We start from the raw sequence: 17,230 nt of genomic DNA on the forward strand, positions 1-17,230 counted from the left end.
GTCCCAACATTATAATGATCTTTTTTTTTGGTCATTTTCTTGATTCTTTTATTTTAAAATTTAGTTTTTTTTTTATATCATTTGCTTTAATTCTATTTTTTTAATCCAACCTTCATTATTTCCATTTCCTTCACTTATGGTCTTTGATGAGATCTGACAATAGCAAAACATAGATGTGTTATGTGAAGTTAACAAAATACATGCTTATTATACATTCTAAGTAAAGATGTGTTATCAACCTTAATTGTGTGGTTGCTCTTATACTAATTTAATGATTAAATCCAGTATAGACTCCTCCTTGGAGTATCAACATTATGATTAACTATTTTGAAAGTATTTGGATATCATTTTTTTAAAAAAAAATATCTTAAAATTTAGTTTTTTGATTTTATTCGCTTTCACAATATTTTTTAGGCTTAATTGCAGTTTAACCCCCTAACTTTTATAAAATTGCAATTTTGGCCCCCTAATAAAAAAAAACTACAAAACAGCCCCCTAAGTTCTGCATCTGTAGCAGTTTTTACCCCCCAAGACAAAAAAAAATTAAAAAAAAATAACACGGGGCACCTCACTTAGGGTGCCACGTCAGCGTAGACCGAGTCAAAGTTGGCATTGGGGGCTAAAACTGCCACAGATGCAAAACTTAGAGAGCCGTTTTGTAGTTTTTTTCTTTTTAGGGGGCCAAAATCGTAACGTTGTGAAAGTTAGGGAGTTAAAACTGCAATTAAGCCGATTTTTTATTCAACCTTTGTCATTTCAAATTCCTACATATTTGGTCTTTGGTTGAAATGCAGATGTGTTATTTTAACTTGACAAAATACATTCTTATAATGATAGTAATGTTTGAAAATATATATATTCGTTACTATAATTATATACATGTCAGTTTTACAATATTTAATTAATTGTGAGATTAATTTTTTTTATATAATTATAATGATATTTTGTTATCATGTACGAATCAAACACATGATAAGATTTTTGTTATCATGTCTATATCATATCATGTCTCTATCGAATTTCATATTCTATCATATCTCTATCCTATACCGACCATCAAAGAGGGTTTAGTCTAGCAGTGTAAAGACATACTTTAAATTTAAAGGTTACGGGTTTTGAGCCCTTCTAGTATCTTTGGAGGTATGCAAATGTAAATACTAAATAACTTAGTGAGTGCTCTTTTATCTCTAAGATTTTTTCTACCTTATACAAAATTAACATTCATTCACCATAAAAAAATTTTACCAACAAAAAATTCACTATGACTTTTAATTTTTTTAATAATGGAATTAAATGTCATACCCAAGAATCACTATGGTCCATTGATCATTATGAAGTTTTTTGTGTTAAAAGATATTTATGATCATTATTATTATACTATTAAAAGACGTTCTTATGTCAAGCACGTGAGAATTTTCTTCTTTTTAATTATTATTTATTTGTTTATTTTTTATTAGTGAATGAAATGTTTTTTTTTTGGAAATTATGAGATTAAATGATATACACTATCAATGTTTGTTTTACACTAACATCCAGTCACACAATCAATTATCAGACACAATAAAAATAAATTTAATATAATTTTCGTTATAGACTTAAAATTATTAGCCTTTAAGTTTTTTATTTTTCAAAATATTTATTATATTAATTAGTTTGATTTTATTGGGGTATATTTTAGGCTTTCATGAAATATATATGTTGTTTTTATTGTAATTGGATTTTTTTAAAAAAACCTGTTTTAAAATACTTAAAATTTTCCTTAAAAAATACTTAAAATTTACTGAAAATGAATTTAATAATGTTAAAAGTAATGCGGTAATTTATGGAATTGTGATTCAATTTGATTGTCTCTAAGAATAAAAAGACTCATCATTTGATCAGATCAATTATTCATTCTATGATCAATTTGGCTTCACCAAAATAAAGGGAGGTGGTTAATAATGTTAAAATAATCTTATGGGCATGGTTTGATTTGATGAAGGATAAAAAAACGGTTATATAATTTTTTATTTAAAAAATGGATGAATTGGTATAATAAGGGTTGGAGTACTTATTGTAGTCTCTAATTATATATCATTTTTCTTATTAAAAATTCAAACATTTAAATATCTAATTGTCATTCATTTTTATTTTGATAAAACATCTTCTTTAATTTTGATTTAATGCACATGATGATTATAAAAATCGATTAATTTTTTTAGATGATTTCCTTAATAAAATAATCCATGATAAAAATACCAAAAATAGAATTTCATACAAATAAAAATATATAATAATCATTTCTTAAAAAGATAATACACCAAAAATGGAAATTCTAGTAAATAAAAGTATGTAATAATCATTTATAATTATAATAGAAATTCCCACAACGATTCTTTAGAAAAAAGAAATTTTCACGACGATCAGCTTGTCATTAATTTCCACTTATAATTGGAGGTTCGCCATAAATTTTATTTATTTTTTGTTCAATTTTAAATTAGTAACCACATAACATAAAAAAGTGGAAATTACCTTTAATTCCCAAATTTTCTAAAAAGATGAAGTCCATACTTTGATTGATTCTATTCTAAATTTTTTGGTTGGGATACTTTGTTGCAAGTTTTGCTAAAAAGAACAACAATGAAATTAGGTCATGTTTCGACATCTTATTGGATAAAGACAACCCAAAATTGCAACTTTAAAAAAATCATGAAAGAAACATGAGTAGAAGAGCAAAGATTGATATATCAAACATAATAGAAAGTCAATCCCATGATTTTTATCAAGGATTAATTCCCTATGAATTTAAAAACCGTTAATTTAGCGTCGGTATTTCCAAAAGTTTAATGCATTTCTTTTTGACCAAGGGTGTGTACGCTTGTGCGAAATTTTACGTTAAGCTAACAATTTTTTTCTAGAGATATCATCTCTCAGTTGTGTGCTTGACGATACTTAATTTGAAAAACATCCACAAATATATTTTTTTTAAACCTTTGTTGCACTAAATATCCATAACTTTATTTTGACACAGATGCATAAAGTCATTGAAGAAACATGGAACAATGTTACAAATAATGAGAGAACTAACAGAACACAAATCATTGGGTTATTCAACATCATAAAATATACTCCCTTCATTTACTATTATAAGAGGAAGACGAAAACCAAAGGATCATATCATATAAGAAAAGAAAAAGAAAAAAAATAGTGGCTCGTCATTCTAGGGTTTGCCGTGCGGTTTCAATCAATTTGAGGTAAAAAAAATCGAATAATCAAATCAAAGTATGATCTAATGCGAAAGGTTTTCACAAAGGACATTCAAACATATGCAACGATATTAAATTTTGTGATTTTCAGTTTTTGTACCAATTTATGATTTTCTTTTGAATCGGTTTATATTCGAACACTCATAACTCGTCATTAGTGTGATTAGTTAGACACTTGCAACAATATCAATATTACTGCTAGCATTTTTACAATCTCAATGCAAATAAAACTACTTAAAATTCATATAACATCAGACACTTTAATCAAATTTGTAATATATACAACTCTTAAAATATAAAGCTTGATTAAAATATTCTACTCTCTCCAAATTCTTTCTTTTGTTGAGAGGAACTCTACAAATCCATGTAGTCAAACTTCAATTATTGCATCCTTGCGCTTCATCTTTAATTGTATCCACATAACTGAAAAAATAGAGCAAATCAATAAAATCCCGTTAAAACCAAAGAACAATTGGTCGAAGAGCTAAAGAAGAAAAGTTGAACAAAAAATTAGGTAAAAAACTATAAAAATATAGAGAGATAGAAAGAGGATTAAAATATAAAATAATAGATTTAAATAAATTGCAAACCCAAAGTAGTCAAGAACCAAAAACAAATATGTAATATTTAGAGAATAAGGATGAAACACTATTTATGGGCACTATGAAGAAAAATAATACAATTTTTTTTAATAAAAAATGGATACAAACTATAAATGAACAAACATGATTTTGAAATAATTTTAAATTCTATAACTGAATGTTAAAATGATGTGAGGAATGGTGATGGTTGAAGTAATATTTATAAGGAAAAATTCAAAGCATGGTGAGAACCGAGAAGTAATGTTGAAATTATAAACAAATATCTATTAAATAGTGGTTAAAAGTATGTTTGAACTTTTTGTACACAAATACTAATGGAAGAACGATTAGCACACATCTATGAACATTACACAAATACAGGCATCAAACCAGCACTAACATGTCGACATCGTCAATAATCTAAGAAAATAAAATATTTGAATCCACTTACCTTGTTACACTTGAGACTATGATTTTCATCTAATTGATTTTTACTATATCATATCTTCGTGATTGAAAATATGATCGTGATTTAAAATATGCTACCTAACAACCGGAAGAGGAAAAAAAATGGTGTTAAAGCTTGGAAGAAACGTATGGAAAAGAAGAAGGATAAAAAAATATGTTCATTTTTTCAGGTTTGACTATGAAACAAATTAAAAAAATGTAATGAAAGTTAATAGCATTTACACGCCATTAAATCATCCATTTTTTAGTCAACATTTATGTTTTAATCACATAAAAATAAGAACGAATATTCTTTGATGAGAGAGATGAAAAATGCTAGATGAATAACATTAAATGCTAGATGAAAAATATGATGCCAAGTGTACTATGGCTCATAGATGTATCCTTTTGTATTATATAGAGATTTATATAATAAACTTGAGAGTTGAATACATTTTTAACCTCTATACAGTTATATTTCTTTATAGCTATTGAAGTGATTGAAAGTGTTAAAAAAAGACAAATAAATTTATTGATCAAGGATCATTTTCTAACCTTTTGTTTTTCTTTAGTTTTGGTAAATAGATTTATTTGAGGTGGCTAAAAATCAATTATTGACTTAGCTTAAAATAAAATCTACTCAAATCATTCAAGAAATAATTTTTTTTATAGTAGCCAAAGCTACCCCATCCTCACAAGAGCTTTCGCCCCTGTGTACACCTCATATTGTTCAATTTACAGTGTGCCTATTTACTCGATAATAAGACCATCTACAATGGGGAGTCCTTCCCCTATTAAGCACCATTGTAAATAAGCACCTCCTTTGTGACACCAATGAATATGGTGCTTATGAAGGTGGGTGCTTGTATAAGCACCATTTATCTCCTATTACTCATGAGCCCCACATGTACAATTAATTCTATTTTTTTATATATTTAATTATTGTATTATTTTGATATTAAAAAATAATTATATAATAGTTGTAAATAATACTCCCTCCATTCCTTTTCTTTTGATGTTTTAGAACTTAAACTTTATTCCAAAACTTTTGATGTTTTAGAATTTTTAATACTTTTTATCCAATTTTACCCTTGTTGAAAAACACACTTTGAAAATTGGAAGTTTAAATAATAAATGCAATTTGTGTGGTGAGTTTCAATAATTAAGGAGATTAGAATTTTGAGAAAAAAAATCAAGGAGTAAGTAAGGGTATTTTAGTATAAACCATACAATTATTCCTATAATTTAATGATTCCTTAATATTTGTGCAATCACCTAAAACATCAAAAGAAAAGGAATGGAGGGAGTAGTTGAATTTGATTCCCTAAAAAAAATAGTTGAATTTGAATTTGCTTGTAGCATAGCCCATTCGAAATTTTAGTTGACATTTCTTGTATTCAATTACTCCTTAAAAAAAAAATCTTCTTTAATTACTTTATTTTTTCCTTCTTTGAATTTGTTTGTTTTTTTTAAATAATTTATAATAAAATTATTTCAATATTTTATTAAAATTATATAATTATGAATGAGTATAAAAATTATTGTTAAAATGTAATGATATAGAGTTATTGCTGGGACCCAATTAATAATTATTTTGAGGTTCTGGGTTGGAGAGATTGGGTGCTTATTACATACTCCCTCCGTTTCAAAATGAGTGTCGTTTTAGGTGCCTACACACATATTAAGAAATGCAATGATTAAAAGAAAGAGAATAGTTATTTTACCAAATTATCCTTATTAACTATTAGTTAGTTTTAAAAGTAATACTTTGGAAGTAGTGTACAGAGGATTAATTGGAGGGTACAATTGAAAATAAAAAGTTATTATTGCATTGGAAACTGAAAGTGACATTCATTTTGAAACAAATTTTTTTGTCTAAAGCGACACTCATTTTGAAACGGAGGGAGTATTGATTATAAAACGAATGATGTGTACAGTCGAGACCCATTTAAGCACCCAAATGGGGTGCTGCATTGTGGATGGTCTAACAACTTAATAATATGGCTACATGTGAGCACATCCAAAGATGGAGTGTTCCTGGGACGCTCTTTAAATATCTTAAATTTAGAAATTATTCCTTCAAAAGGTCACATGTTACAAATTTTAATGTGTTGAATACATGAATTTTTAGAAAAACTTAATATTAAAGGTCCTTGAAGAGTGTCCTGAAGGCACTCGTTAGCATTTCCCCTATTATTTTATTTGTATACTTAGACCTCAATTCCTTGATGTATTTGTGTGTGTGTGTATATTTAAGGTTTTAACTTTTAAGAACATTTTAATATGATTCTCTATAAAATCAAAGATAACGATGATTACCACGATAGTTTGAAACTATGGTGGAAGATTAAATAATGAAATATGTAAAATAAAGAAACGAGAATCATCTTAATTATTCTTATGTCTAGGGTTACTAGAAACCAAATGGTATGTTTGTAAATTTGTAATACAACATGATATATGAATTTAGAGTGAACTTACTTGTTGAAGTTATAACGGGAGAATCGAATTCGAGACCTTAAGGAGGAGCACGTTCCCAAATCTCAAGCTAATACCATCAGGTCGGGGTCGATTGATTGTAACTAACAATGTCTTCCAAGAAATTTCAATTGTTCTCTTTAATTTCACGATTGATTCTCAATAACTTCCATTGTTCTTCTATGCATTTGCATTCAAATTATGCATTACAACTCATACTTGCTTTTACACATCATTATAATTGATGTTATGTATTTGACATAAATTAGATGTTGATAAAGAAGTTAACCAATCAACGCCAAACCCATTTCTTGGACTCTTGTGTTTTTTAAGATCAGTTATAGTTGTTCACCCAGTTTTACACGTAGTTTTGTCTTTAATTATAATTATAATGCCCTTGATCATGATGTTATTCTGCTCTGTTGGATATATTTATTATACCGAAAGGGAAGGAACCTAATTCACAAATAGACAATATCATGAAAAGATTCATCCTTGTGGTGCTTGATAAGCATATGAGAAAACTAGCTACCAAATACCATCCAAATATGCAAAAAACTATTAAAAAAAAAACTATGAAGTCTTATATGTTAATTTATCATTCAATGCTCATTTGCCTGCTTCCTTTATCACAAAATGTTAGTAAACTCTTAGAACTAAACTAACACATCAAATATAAAAAAATGCTTTCTCGGTTTTACATGTCATCTAAGCAACACTCGTCAGTGTTTTTGACAGAGTTGATGTCCCAGAAATTGAAGTGACTGACAAATTAAAGGACAGCAATTAATGTTGATAATTTAGGTGTATGGGACCAAAGCATGAGTTGATGTCCCAGAAATTTAAGTGACTACCAAATTAAAGGACATACATTAATGTAGACAATTTAGGTGTATGGAAAGAGATACTGATTCATGTAACATGTCGGTGGTATTGGAAAGATATACAAATCTAAATAGACAAGTAGTAGTATTTATTTATCCATTATCCACTTTCCTTCCAATCCAACAATGATTCATGTAAGATGGGTTTACTAGCTGGAACAAAGAAGCCACATGCTCTTCTAATCCCATTTCCAACACAAGGTCACATAAATCCATTTCTCAAACTAGCAAAAATACTTCACAACAAAGGCTTCTACATAACATTTGTCAACACCGAATTCAACCATAAACGCTTACTCAAATCCATTGGTCCTAATGTTGTCAATGGTTTGCAAGATTTCCAATTTGAAACCATCCCAGATGGTCTTCCTCCCACAAACAACATGGATGCAACTCAAAGCATTCCTGCTCTTTGTGACTCTACAAGTAAAAACTGTCTGGTACCATTCTGTAACCTTGTATCAAAACTCAATGATCCTCCAGTTACTTGCATAATATCAGATGGTATCATGTCCTTCACTATTCAAGCATCTCAGCAATTTGGGTTGCCTAATGTTCTCTTTTGGGCTCATAGTGCTTGTGTTTTCATGACCTACAAACAAATCAAGAATCTCATGGAAAAAGGTCTAACACCACTGAAAGGTATATACTGCACACCTTTACAATGTTCAATCTAACGTGGTTATATTTTATGTCGGACCGATGATGTTTCACTCAGGATTCAAATTCGGATTCTCTCGAACGGTTTGTCCTTAACTGAAGTTCATTAGCCACTTGTGTTCAACTAAATGGTTATAATTTGATTCATATTCTTAAAATATGGGTTGGGACTAACTCAACCATTACAAAGCTAGGGCTTATCCAATGTAGGACTTCTCAAAACCCTACACGCCTAGGACTAGACATATGGAGCGTGACCTGAGTGACTCTATAGCGGGTGGCTCAATGGATATTGGATAAGTTTTTATACCCTCTTAAAATTTGAGTTGGTCCTAACTCTATTCTTAAAAAATCGTCTTGTAAGATGAAGACCACCACCACCACCTATAAATATATATTTAGGTCTTATCTCATTCAATGTGAGACTTCTCAACACATATAAATGCTAATGTACGTTTTTTTATGTTAATTTGCAGATGCGAGTTATCTGACAAATGGACATTTAGACACCATCATAGATTGGATCCCTGGCATGAAGAACATTACTTTAAGAAACCTTCCAGGCATATATCACACAACAGATCCAAATGATAAACTTTTGGACTTTGTTGCAGAACAAATAGAAGCAGCTTCAAAAGCTTCGGCTATTATTCTACCAACTTTTGATGCCCTGGAGTATGATGTATTGAATGAACTCTCCACAATGTTTCCTAAACTCTACACATTAGGCCCACTTGAGTTGTTCCTTGATCAAATTTCAGAAAATAATGGATTTGAATCCATTCAATGCAATTTGTGGAAAGAAGAGAGTGAGTGTCTCAAATGGCTAGATTCACAGGAAGCAAATTCTGTTCTCTATGTGAATTTTGGAAGTGTTATAGTCATGAAGTATAACGAGCTAGTTGAATTGGCATGGGGATTAGCAAATAGCAAGAAAAAATTCTTGTGGGTGATTAGGCCTGATTTAGTTAAGGGTGAAACTGAAACATTGCTTGTGCCACAAGAAATTGTGGAAGAAACCAAAGATAGAGGACTAATGGTAGGTTGGTGTCCCCAAGAGAAAGTTCTAAAGCACAAAGCAGTGGGAGGGTTTTTGAGTCATTGTGGTTGGAATTCAACAATTGAAAGTATAAGTAATGGGATGCCTTTGATTTGCTGTCCAATTTTCAATGACCAAATTCTCAATTGCAAGTACATTTGTAGTGAATGGAAATTTGGAATGGCTATGGATAGTGATAATGTAACAAGAGATGAAGTGGAGAAACTTGTGGTAGAGTTAATAGAGGGTGAAAAGGGTAAGGAGTTGAGGAGAAAAGCAATTGAGTGGAAGAAAATGGCAGAAGAAGCAACCAATGTTGATGGTTCATCCTCTTTGAATTTGGAAAAATTGGTAAGTGAAGTGCTGCTCTTCAAGAGTTAAGGCTACAAGAGACATTAATGGTTCAATTTAGATATTGCTGGAAATAAAATCTTCCTGAGGATGATTTTGATTTATTTCCAAATCGCGTTAATGCGAGATTGGTGGTAACTCAGTGATAAATCGCGTTAATGTGAGACAATTGCAAAATGGTCATTAATGTCACTTTAATTAATAAAAATTTCTCCTTACCTAATTTTTTTTATAAAAGGATTCAACATTGAATTTCTCCTTATTCATGTTGTATCTAGGGTCATTGTTTGAATGCTTTACTGGTTTTGTTTTGGCAAATTATTTTCTTGTGTTATTCTTTTTTTTTTTTTGTTGACAAATTATTGTATTTTGTTTTTTCTGATGAATTTACAGATTCTTGTATTATCTCTAATAATTGACTTATGGGTCATATTATAGGAAAAAGCAGAGAATGTGCTAGAATACCAAAACATAAAAATTTAAAACACCAAAAACAATCTAAATCAAATCCTAGCCTTTATAAATGGTAGGACCCTAATGTTTCCTTCGGTATGTCAGTGACCCTTCAACTCTTGAAAACCTCCAAATAGTATCGACTCTCCAAATGTATATTAGTATATACCTCCATGTTTTATACTCCCTCCGGTCTCAAATATAAGAAAAGATTCCTTTTTTAGGTTCATTGAGTAGTTAATGTATCTGGTCTACATTGTAAAACAAATACATTAATTATTCAATGAACCTAAAAAAAGAATCTTTTCTTATATTTGAGACCGGAGGGAGTACTTAAATAGTTGCATTGGTTAACAGAATTCACCAAAAAAATTGGGATCACCAAGTAAAAATTGCAAAATTTCCAAGTCTTCTAGTCTTTTTTTTTGGCTAATATTGACAAATGAATAAAAGAGAAGTCCTAGAAATGAAGTGCAACATAGTGTTGTAGACTTGTAGTTGATCAGTGACTTCTGCTCTTTACCCAAATGTTTTTGCTCATTCCCAAGTGAAAAGACCAAAATGTCCCTTCGTGAGTTAACTCACGCTAATATTAAATTTGCGTGGGTTAACTCACGCTGCGTGAGTTAAGTTACGTTAGTACAAAATTGCATAAAATTCAAAATTCAACGTGAGTTAACTCACGTTGGTTTTCTTTCTTTCAATTTTTGTATTTTTCTTCCCAAACTCACTCAAGCTTCACGTAACATTTTTCAATTCTGCAATATCCAAATTCCAAATTAAGCAACCATAGCAAAACGTATGTAATCAAAGAGGCTAGTTGGTCCAATTAAACAATTTTCCGATTCTGCAAATTCCAAATCGTTCACTGAAACGGTTGGTTTGTTTCCAATTTTCCAATTTTTCAACCCCTCCTTTCCAAAGCACAACACATTAAACTCTATGGAAATTCAACCCTTCCTTTAATTACAACAATTAATTGTACGTCGGCAAACAAGTCTTACATGGGAGAATTTACCAACAGCAATATATGCTTTTAATGAGTCTTCATTGGAGAATTTACACATTAAACAAGTCTTAATTGTGTCGGCAATATATGAGGAATTGGGGAATTGATTGCAGCAAGCAATATATGCTTTTAATGAGTTCAGATTTGCAATGGTTTTGCAATCGAAATCGATTTGGAATTGGGGAATTAAATTCCTCTGTTGATTCCTCTACCTCTTGAATTGGGTTGATCGATTATTTTTTTCAAGGCAACGTGAGTTAACCCACGCATGAGTAAATTTGTCTTTTCAGTTGGGAGCAGAGGCGGATCTCTTCAGAGACCCTCGGGTGCCACTGCACCCTCCAGTTTTTATATAAATTTGATATTATGCATAGTATTTCACTAATTCATTGTCGTTGCAGATGTTAAGCGGTCCTCCCAATGTATTAAACTTTCGATCCAAAGGTCGCATGTTCGATCCATGGCACACTGCCTTTTGTAATTCTAAGCGAATTTTTCTTATTTTATTCAAAAAAATTGTCCTGGTGGGATTCGAACCAGCAATTTTTTTGAATAAAATAAGAAAAATTCGCCCTGGTGGGATTCGAACCAAAAAAATTGTAGAATAAAATAAGAAAAATTCGCCCTGGTGGGATTCGAACCAAAAAAATTGTAGAATAAAATAAGAAAAATTCGCCCTGGTGGGATTCGAACCAAAAAAATTGTCCTGGTGGGATTCGAACTAGCATCCCCATGTATGAATAAAATTGTAGAATAAAATAAGAAAAATTCGCCCTGGTGGGATTCGAACCAAAAAAATTGTCCTGGTGGGATTCGAACCAGCATCCCCATGTATGAATCGCCCTGGTGGGATTCGAACCAAAAAAATTGTCCTGGTGGGATTCGAACCAGCATCCCCATGTATGAATCAATAAATGAATCATGGCAATATTACCACCACACCAGTTTACAATCATGTAAATTGTTTGAAACTCTTTAATATATATTCTTCAAATATTTGGCACCCCCAAAAAAAATTCAAGATCCGCCACTGGTTGGGAGCAAGCAATTTCTGTTGGGTAAAGAGCAGAATTCTTGATCAGTTGTTCCTTATTTGCTGAGTGTCATTGCCCATTGTTGAAGCCCAATTGCACAAAACCAGAACCACTATCATTAATTGAACACTATTATATGGCTAAGAGACAAAAGTAAAGGTAGAGAAATAGAGGAACTTTTGAATGCTTCAATTGCCAGGTAAGGTTTGTGATATCATCATGGATAGTGAAAGTTGTTATTGTTTGAATGTTTCAATGCTTGAATGTTAAAACACTTGGGGATGAGTCCTATTTATACTACTCCGGTAAGGATGTACATAGAAAGATGTAGAAGCATTTAGTGCTACTACTTTATTACAAGAAATATCTAGAGATACTAGTTTCTAGTTCATGTAGCTAGAAAATGCCAGAGATGCTCCTAATTGTTATGACTTTATTTAGTAGTATTCTTGAAAGCTCTGCAACAGATATCTCAATTTATTTTGATTTTTCGACCCAACTGTACAAAATCGCAATTTTGTTATAAGTAAGTATATATTCACAAGTCAAATTTTGTAGGCAAGTTTATAACATCATAAAACCTCCACTGCAAATTTTTTTAGTGACTAATTAATTATGAATTTTTGTTCCTTATAGTTATGAATTTCTTAAAAAATCATGATTAATTTGTCTCTCGTTTAAAAACTCCATAATTTCTTTGTGGAGGTTGTTATGATGATTTAAACATGACTACAAATTTGGAGAGAAAAATTTGACCCGTCAGTATATGCTTGCTCAGAACAAAATTGCGATTTTGTATGTTTTGGTCGAAAAAACAAAATAAATCGAGGCGTCTTCGGAATGCTACGAAACTTTGCATATCCTTTCTATATATTTTTATAGTGGTCTCTACAACAACAAAAATCATATCAAAAAAATGATCATGAACTTAGCTTAGTTGGCGATTTAACTATTATTTTGGAAATAAGGTTATTTTTTTATATACTAATGACATCATTTCCTAAAATATAAATTTAAACAAATGTCATCGTGAGCTTAACTCAATTGATAGGGACAATGCATAATACACCCTCCGGTCACAAATATAAGCAAAAATTCATATTTTAGATTTATTCAATAAATGATGTATGTTGTCTACAATAAAGACCACATACATCATTTATTGAATGAATCTAAAACATAGATTTTTGCTTATATTTGTGACTGGAGGGTGTATATGCAACGTTTGTGGTTCGAACCCCGACCACTGCAAAAAAAACAACCAAACAAATATTATTGATTGACCTATTTCTAAAATACTTTGCTCTTCCTTAAAAAAAAAAACCATACTCTATGCGTGTACACATCATCAAAATCTTACATGAAAAAAACTACTCGAAAGTATTAAAATAATTACTATTACTTTCATTAAATAATTAATAAAATAAATATTAATTTACATATCGCTACATAATAAAATTTGACAGTTCCCTTAAAAAAATAAAATTTGACAGTTATGTTGGAATAATAATCACAATTTGTTTTTATCGATAAGAAAATGTTCAATTAAAATTTGGTTGATTACAACAAAATAATAATTAATATAATAAATGTTTTGATTAATATTAAAATGTTTCAAAAAGAAAAGTTGGAAGATGAATTTCAAATACTCCCTCCGGTCCTAAATATAAGCAAATTTGACTTTTTACATTCATTCAATTAATGATGTATGTGGTCCATAATATGAACCACATACATCATTAATTGAATGAACCTAAAAAGTGAAATTTGCTTATATTTAGGACCGGAGGGAATATTAATTTTCTCACCATGGGAAATGTCTACCTATACTAATGATATACTAGCTCTGTATTAGATGGCTTGGATTTCATGAATATACCTTTTGTACCAATTTCCATGTTCTATTTGCATTTATTTATGAATGTGGCTCAATTTTATTGTAGTATTTGTTAGTAACGAATATTTTTGAATCAATATTTTTTGTTTTTTTAAACAATATTTTTAAGTCTTTGTAAATATTGTTTTTGACAGAAGTTATAAAGCTTAGTCTTTGTAAATATTTTTAAGTCTTTGTAAACAATATTTTAGTTTTACATCCCGATTTTGAGGTAAAGTTTGTTAGGCGACAAGCGAACATGGATGCTCACACTCTTGCTAGGGCGGTCTGTTCTTGGGCTAGTCACCGTGTCTTTGAGATTTGTCCTCCTTGTATTGACAATATTTTAAATAATGATACGAATTAGTTTTCTTTGGTAAAAAAAAAAATAAAGCATAGTTTCTATAAAATAATTTGTATTTCTCTTTTATAAAAAAAAAAAATAGATATTTTAAATATCTACAATTAAAATATCGAGAGAAAAAATAGATAATAATAAAAATTTAATATTTTGAACTATAGATAATGATAAAATATTAATATCTTAAAAAATTAATATTTTAAATCTCTACTATTAAAATAGCAAATTAAACTATATTAATATTTTAAAAATTAATATTTGGTATTTTTATCTACTATTTTTGTTCCTGTCAAAAAAAAAAAACTACTATTTTTGTTGTTTCTTCAGGATCATGACCATATACACTAATTTTTAAGTCTAATATATAAGTATTATATCAAGTTTGTGTGGTATGCGAGGTTCTCGTGCAAGATCATGACCATATACACTAATTTTTAAGTCTAACACTAATTTTTAAGTCTAATATATAAGTATTATATCAAGTTTGTGTGGTATGCGAGGTTCTCGTGCAAGATCATGACCATATACACTAATTTTTAAGTCTAATATATAAGTATTATATCAAGTTTTCCCTCAAATGCGAGGTTCTCGTGCAAGTTTGCGTTTGCGTGGAATGCATGCAAAAAGTGTTACTATATCTTCAACTCTTGCATACTAATTTCTTGCATATTTATCCTAGTTGCTATTCATACCTTCCAAATTACAAATCCAAGTCTTGATGGGTTCTACTGTTAATGAAGAGGATAGTAACAAACCTCTTCATATTGTAATGCTCCCATGGCTAGCTATGGGACACATATACCCTTATTTTGAAGTAGCCAAAATTCTAGCTTCAAAGGGTCACACTGTCACCTTCATTAACAGCCCCAAAAACATTGATCAAATGCCCAAAACACCCAAAACCATTGAACCATTCATCAAATTGGTAAGATTGCCTTTGCCACACATAGAGCAACTCCCACCAGGTGCAGAAAACACAATGGACATTCCAATAAACATGAACAAATACCTTGAACTAGCCTATCAAGGTCTTCAAGATGATATTATTGAGATTCTCAAAACATCAAAACCTGATTGGGTTTTCTACGATTATGGTACTGTTTGGTTAGCACCAATAGCTAAAAGCCTAAACATAGCTTCTGTTCATTACAGCATAACACCAGCTTGGAACATATGTTTTTTTGATCGACCTAAGGATCAAATTAAAACAAATTTCGAAATTGAAGACATATGTGGCCCGCATAAATGGCTTCCTTTTCAAACAACTATTCATCTCAAACCTTGTGAGCTTATTAGAGCTTTCACAGCTCTTAGAGATGAATCAGGTAACATGCCTGATTCTGGTCTCAACAATGCTTATTCAAGCTGTGATCTTTTACTTCTCAGAACCTCAAGAGAGCTTGAAGGTGAATGGTTGGATTATATCTCTGGACAGTACAATGTTCCTGTTGTTCCTGTTGGGTTGATTCCACCTTCTATGCAGATAAGAGATGATGAAGAGGAAGAGAACAGTCCTGATTTGATGAAAATCAAAGGGTGGTTGGATTCAAGAGAATCATCTTCTGTTGTTTACATTGGATTTGGGAGTGAGTTGAAGTTGAGTCAAGAAGATTTAACTGAGTTGGCTTATGGAATTGAGCTTTCTGGGTTGTCTTTCTTTTGGACTTTGAAGAATCTGAAAGAGGGTACACTTGAATTACCTGAAGGATTTGAGGAAAGAACGAAAGAACGCGGAACTGTTTGGAAGACATGGGCACCTCAGCTTAAGATTTTAGCTCATGGAGCAATTGGTGGATGTATGAGTCATTGTGGTTCTGGTTCTGTTATTGAGAAGGTTCATTTTGGACATGTTCTTGTGACACTGCCTTATTTGCTTGACCAATGTTTGTTTTCAAGGGCATTGGTGGAAAAGGAAGTGGCTGTTGAGGTACCAAGGAGTGAGGAAGATGGGTCTTTTACCAGGGACTCTGTGGCTCACTCATTGAGGTTGGCAATTGTGGATGAGGAAGGAAGTAGTTTAAGGAACAATGCTAAAGAGTTGGGGAAGGTTTTCAGTTCAAAAGATATTCATAATCAATATATTGATGACTTCATTGATGCTCTTTACAAGTATAGGATTCCTTCCAATTCCAACAACTAAGTTGATTAGTAATTTTGTATCATGTGTTTCCTTTATTTATTTTGTTGAATAATTTAGAACGCAGTCTAAAATATTTTGGTATACAATCTAATATATTTTGGTACTTGAAAGGACTGTAGTCAATTATCAAGTATCAACTTCTGCATTTGCATATCACAAACATGGCAGGAGAAGTAGACTAGAATGCAATTATGTGGTATGAAAGTTTTACATAAATAAAGATCATAAATGGTATGCATGCTTGAACAAAATAACTAGATCATAAACCGATTGAAAATGTGTTGGTGGGTAGAAGAAATTCTAATCTCTAACTGTGCTATTTTGTATTTAAATCTTGGATTCATGAATCTCTCTTAATATAAGAAGGGAAGATGTTGTGGAAAACACCATCTTGCCCCATGCTGGTTTAATGACAATCCAGCTAATGAAGGGTAAAATGTGTCTACAATTTACTTTATGCAACTAAATGGGCACAATTAACTTAAGTGATGTCATGTAACTAATTTGATTTGCAATGGGTCACTTTGTTTGCACAGCAAAGTTAGCTCTATGATGTCATCTAACTACAAAAGCATTTCGGTCCGGTTTATTTGTACAACAAAACCATACACTCACATTACATCCTAACCAATGCTAACCGTCTCTTTTGAGAGGGAAAAGAGGAGCTCAGAT

At 30.8% G+C, this 17,230-nt stretch overlaps 1 protein-coding gene, 1 long non-coding RNA gene and 1 pseudogene across 3 annotated transcripts; 2 read left to right on the forward strand and 1 right to left on the reverse strand.

Annotated features, from left to right (window-relative positions):
* Window positions 1–3,399: 3,399 nt before the first annotated feature.
* On the reverse strand, window positions 3,400–4,416 carry LOC146943515 (uncharacterized). The gene is made up of 2 exons (XR_015025590.1): window positions 4,278–4,416; window positions 3,400–3,668 (listed from the first exon to the last, which is right to left on the reverse strand). It is a non-coding gene; the product is annotated as an uncharacterized LOC146943515 (long non-coding RNA).
* A 3,231-nt stretch (window positions 4,417–7,647) lies between these two features.
* LOC146943516 (7-deoxyloganetin glucosyltransferase-like) lies at window positions 7,648–9,908 on the forward strand. The gene is made up of 2 exons (XM_085741816.1): window positions 7,648–8,277; window positions 8,772–9,908. The coding sequence occupies exons 1-2, from the start codon at window positions 7,776–7,778 to the stop codon at window positions 9,713–9,715; spliced, it is 1,446 nt and encodes a 481-aa protein (XP_085597942.1). The 5' UTR covers window positions 7,648–7,775; the 3' UTR covers window positions 9,716–9,908.
* A 5,176-nt stretch (window positions 9,909–15,084) lies between these two features.
* LOC146943517 (soyasaponin III rhamnosyltransferase pseudogene) lies at window positions 15,085–16,668 on the forward strand (annotated as a pseudogene). Its single transcript, XR_015025591.1, has one exon. The product of XR_015025591.1 is annotated as a soyasaponin III rhamnosyltransferase pseudogene (transcript).
* Window positions 16,669–17,230: the final 562 nt, after the last annotated feature.

The sequence above is a fragment of the Medicago sativa genome, chromosome 2 (assembly GCF_051527215.1).
Source record: "Medicago sativa cultivar Bolivia chromosome 2, Bolivia_mono, whole genome shotgun sequence".
Taxonomy (NCBI): domain Eukaryota; kingdom Viridiplantae; phylum Streptophyta; class Magnoliopsida; order Fabales; family Fabaceae; genus Medicago; species Medicago sativa.

Excerpts from the sequence above, each read along its gene's own strand:
- LOC146943516 (XM_085741816.1), top strand. The coding sequence starts at position 7,776 with ATGGGTTTACTAGCTGGAACAAAGAAGCCACATGCTCTTCTAATCCCA. Across the intron at positions 8,278-8,771 it reads AGGTCTAACACCACTGAAAG|ATGCGAGTTATCTGACAAAT; the intron begins GTATATACTGCA and ends GTTAATTTGCAG.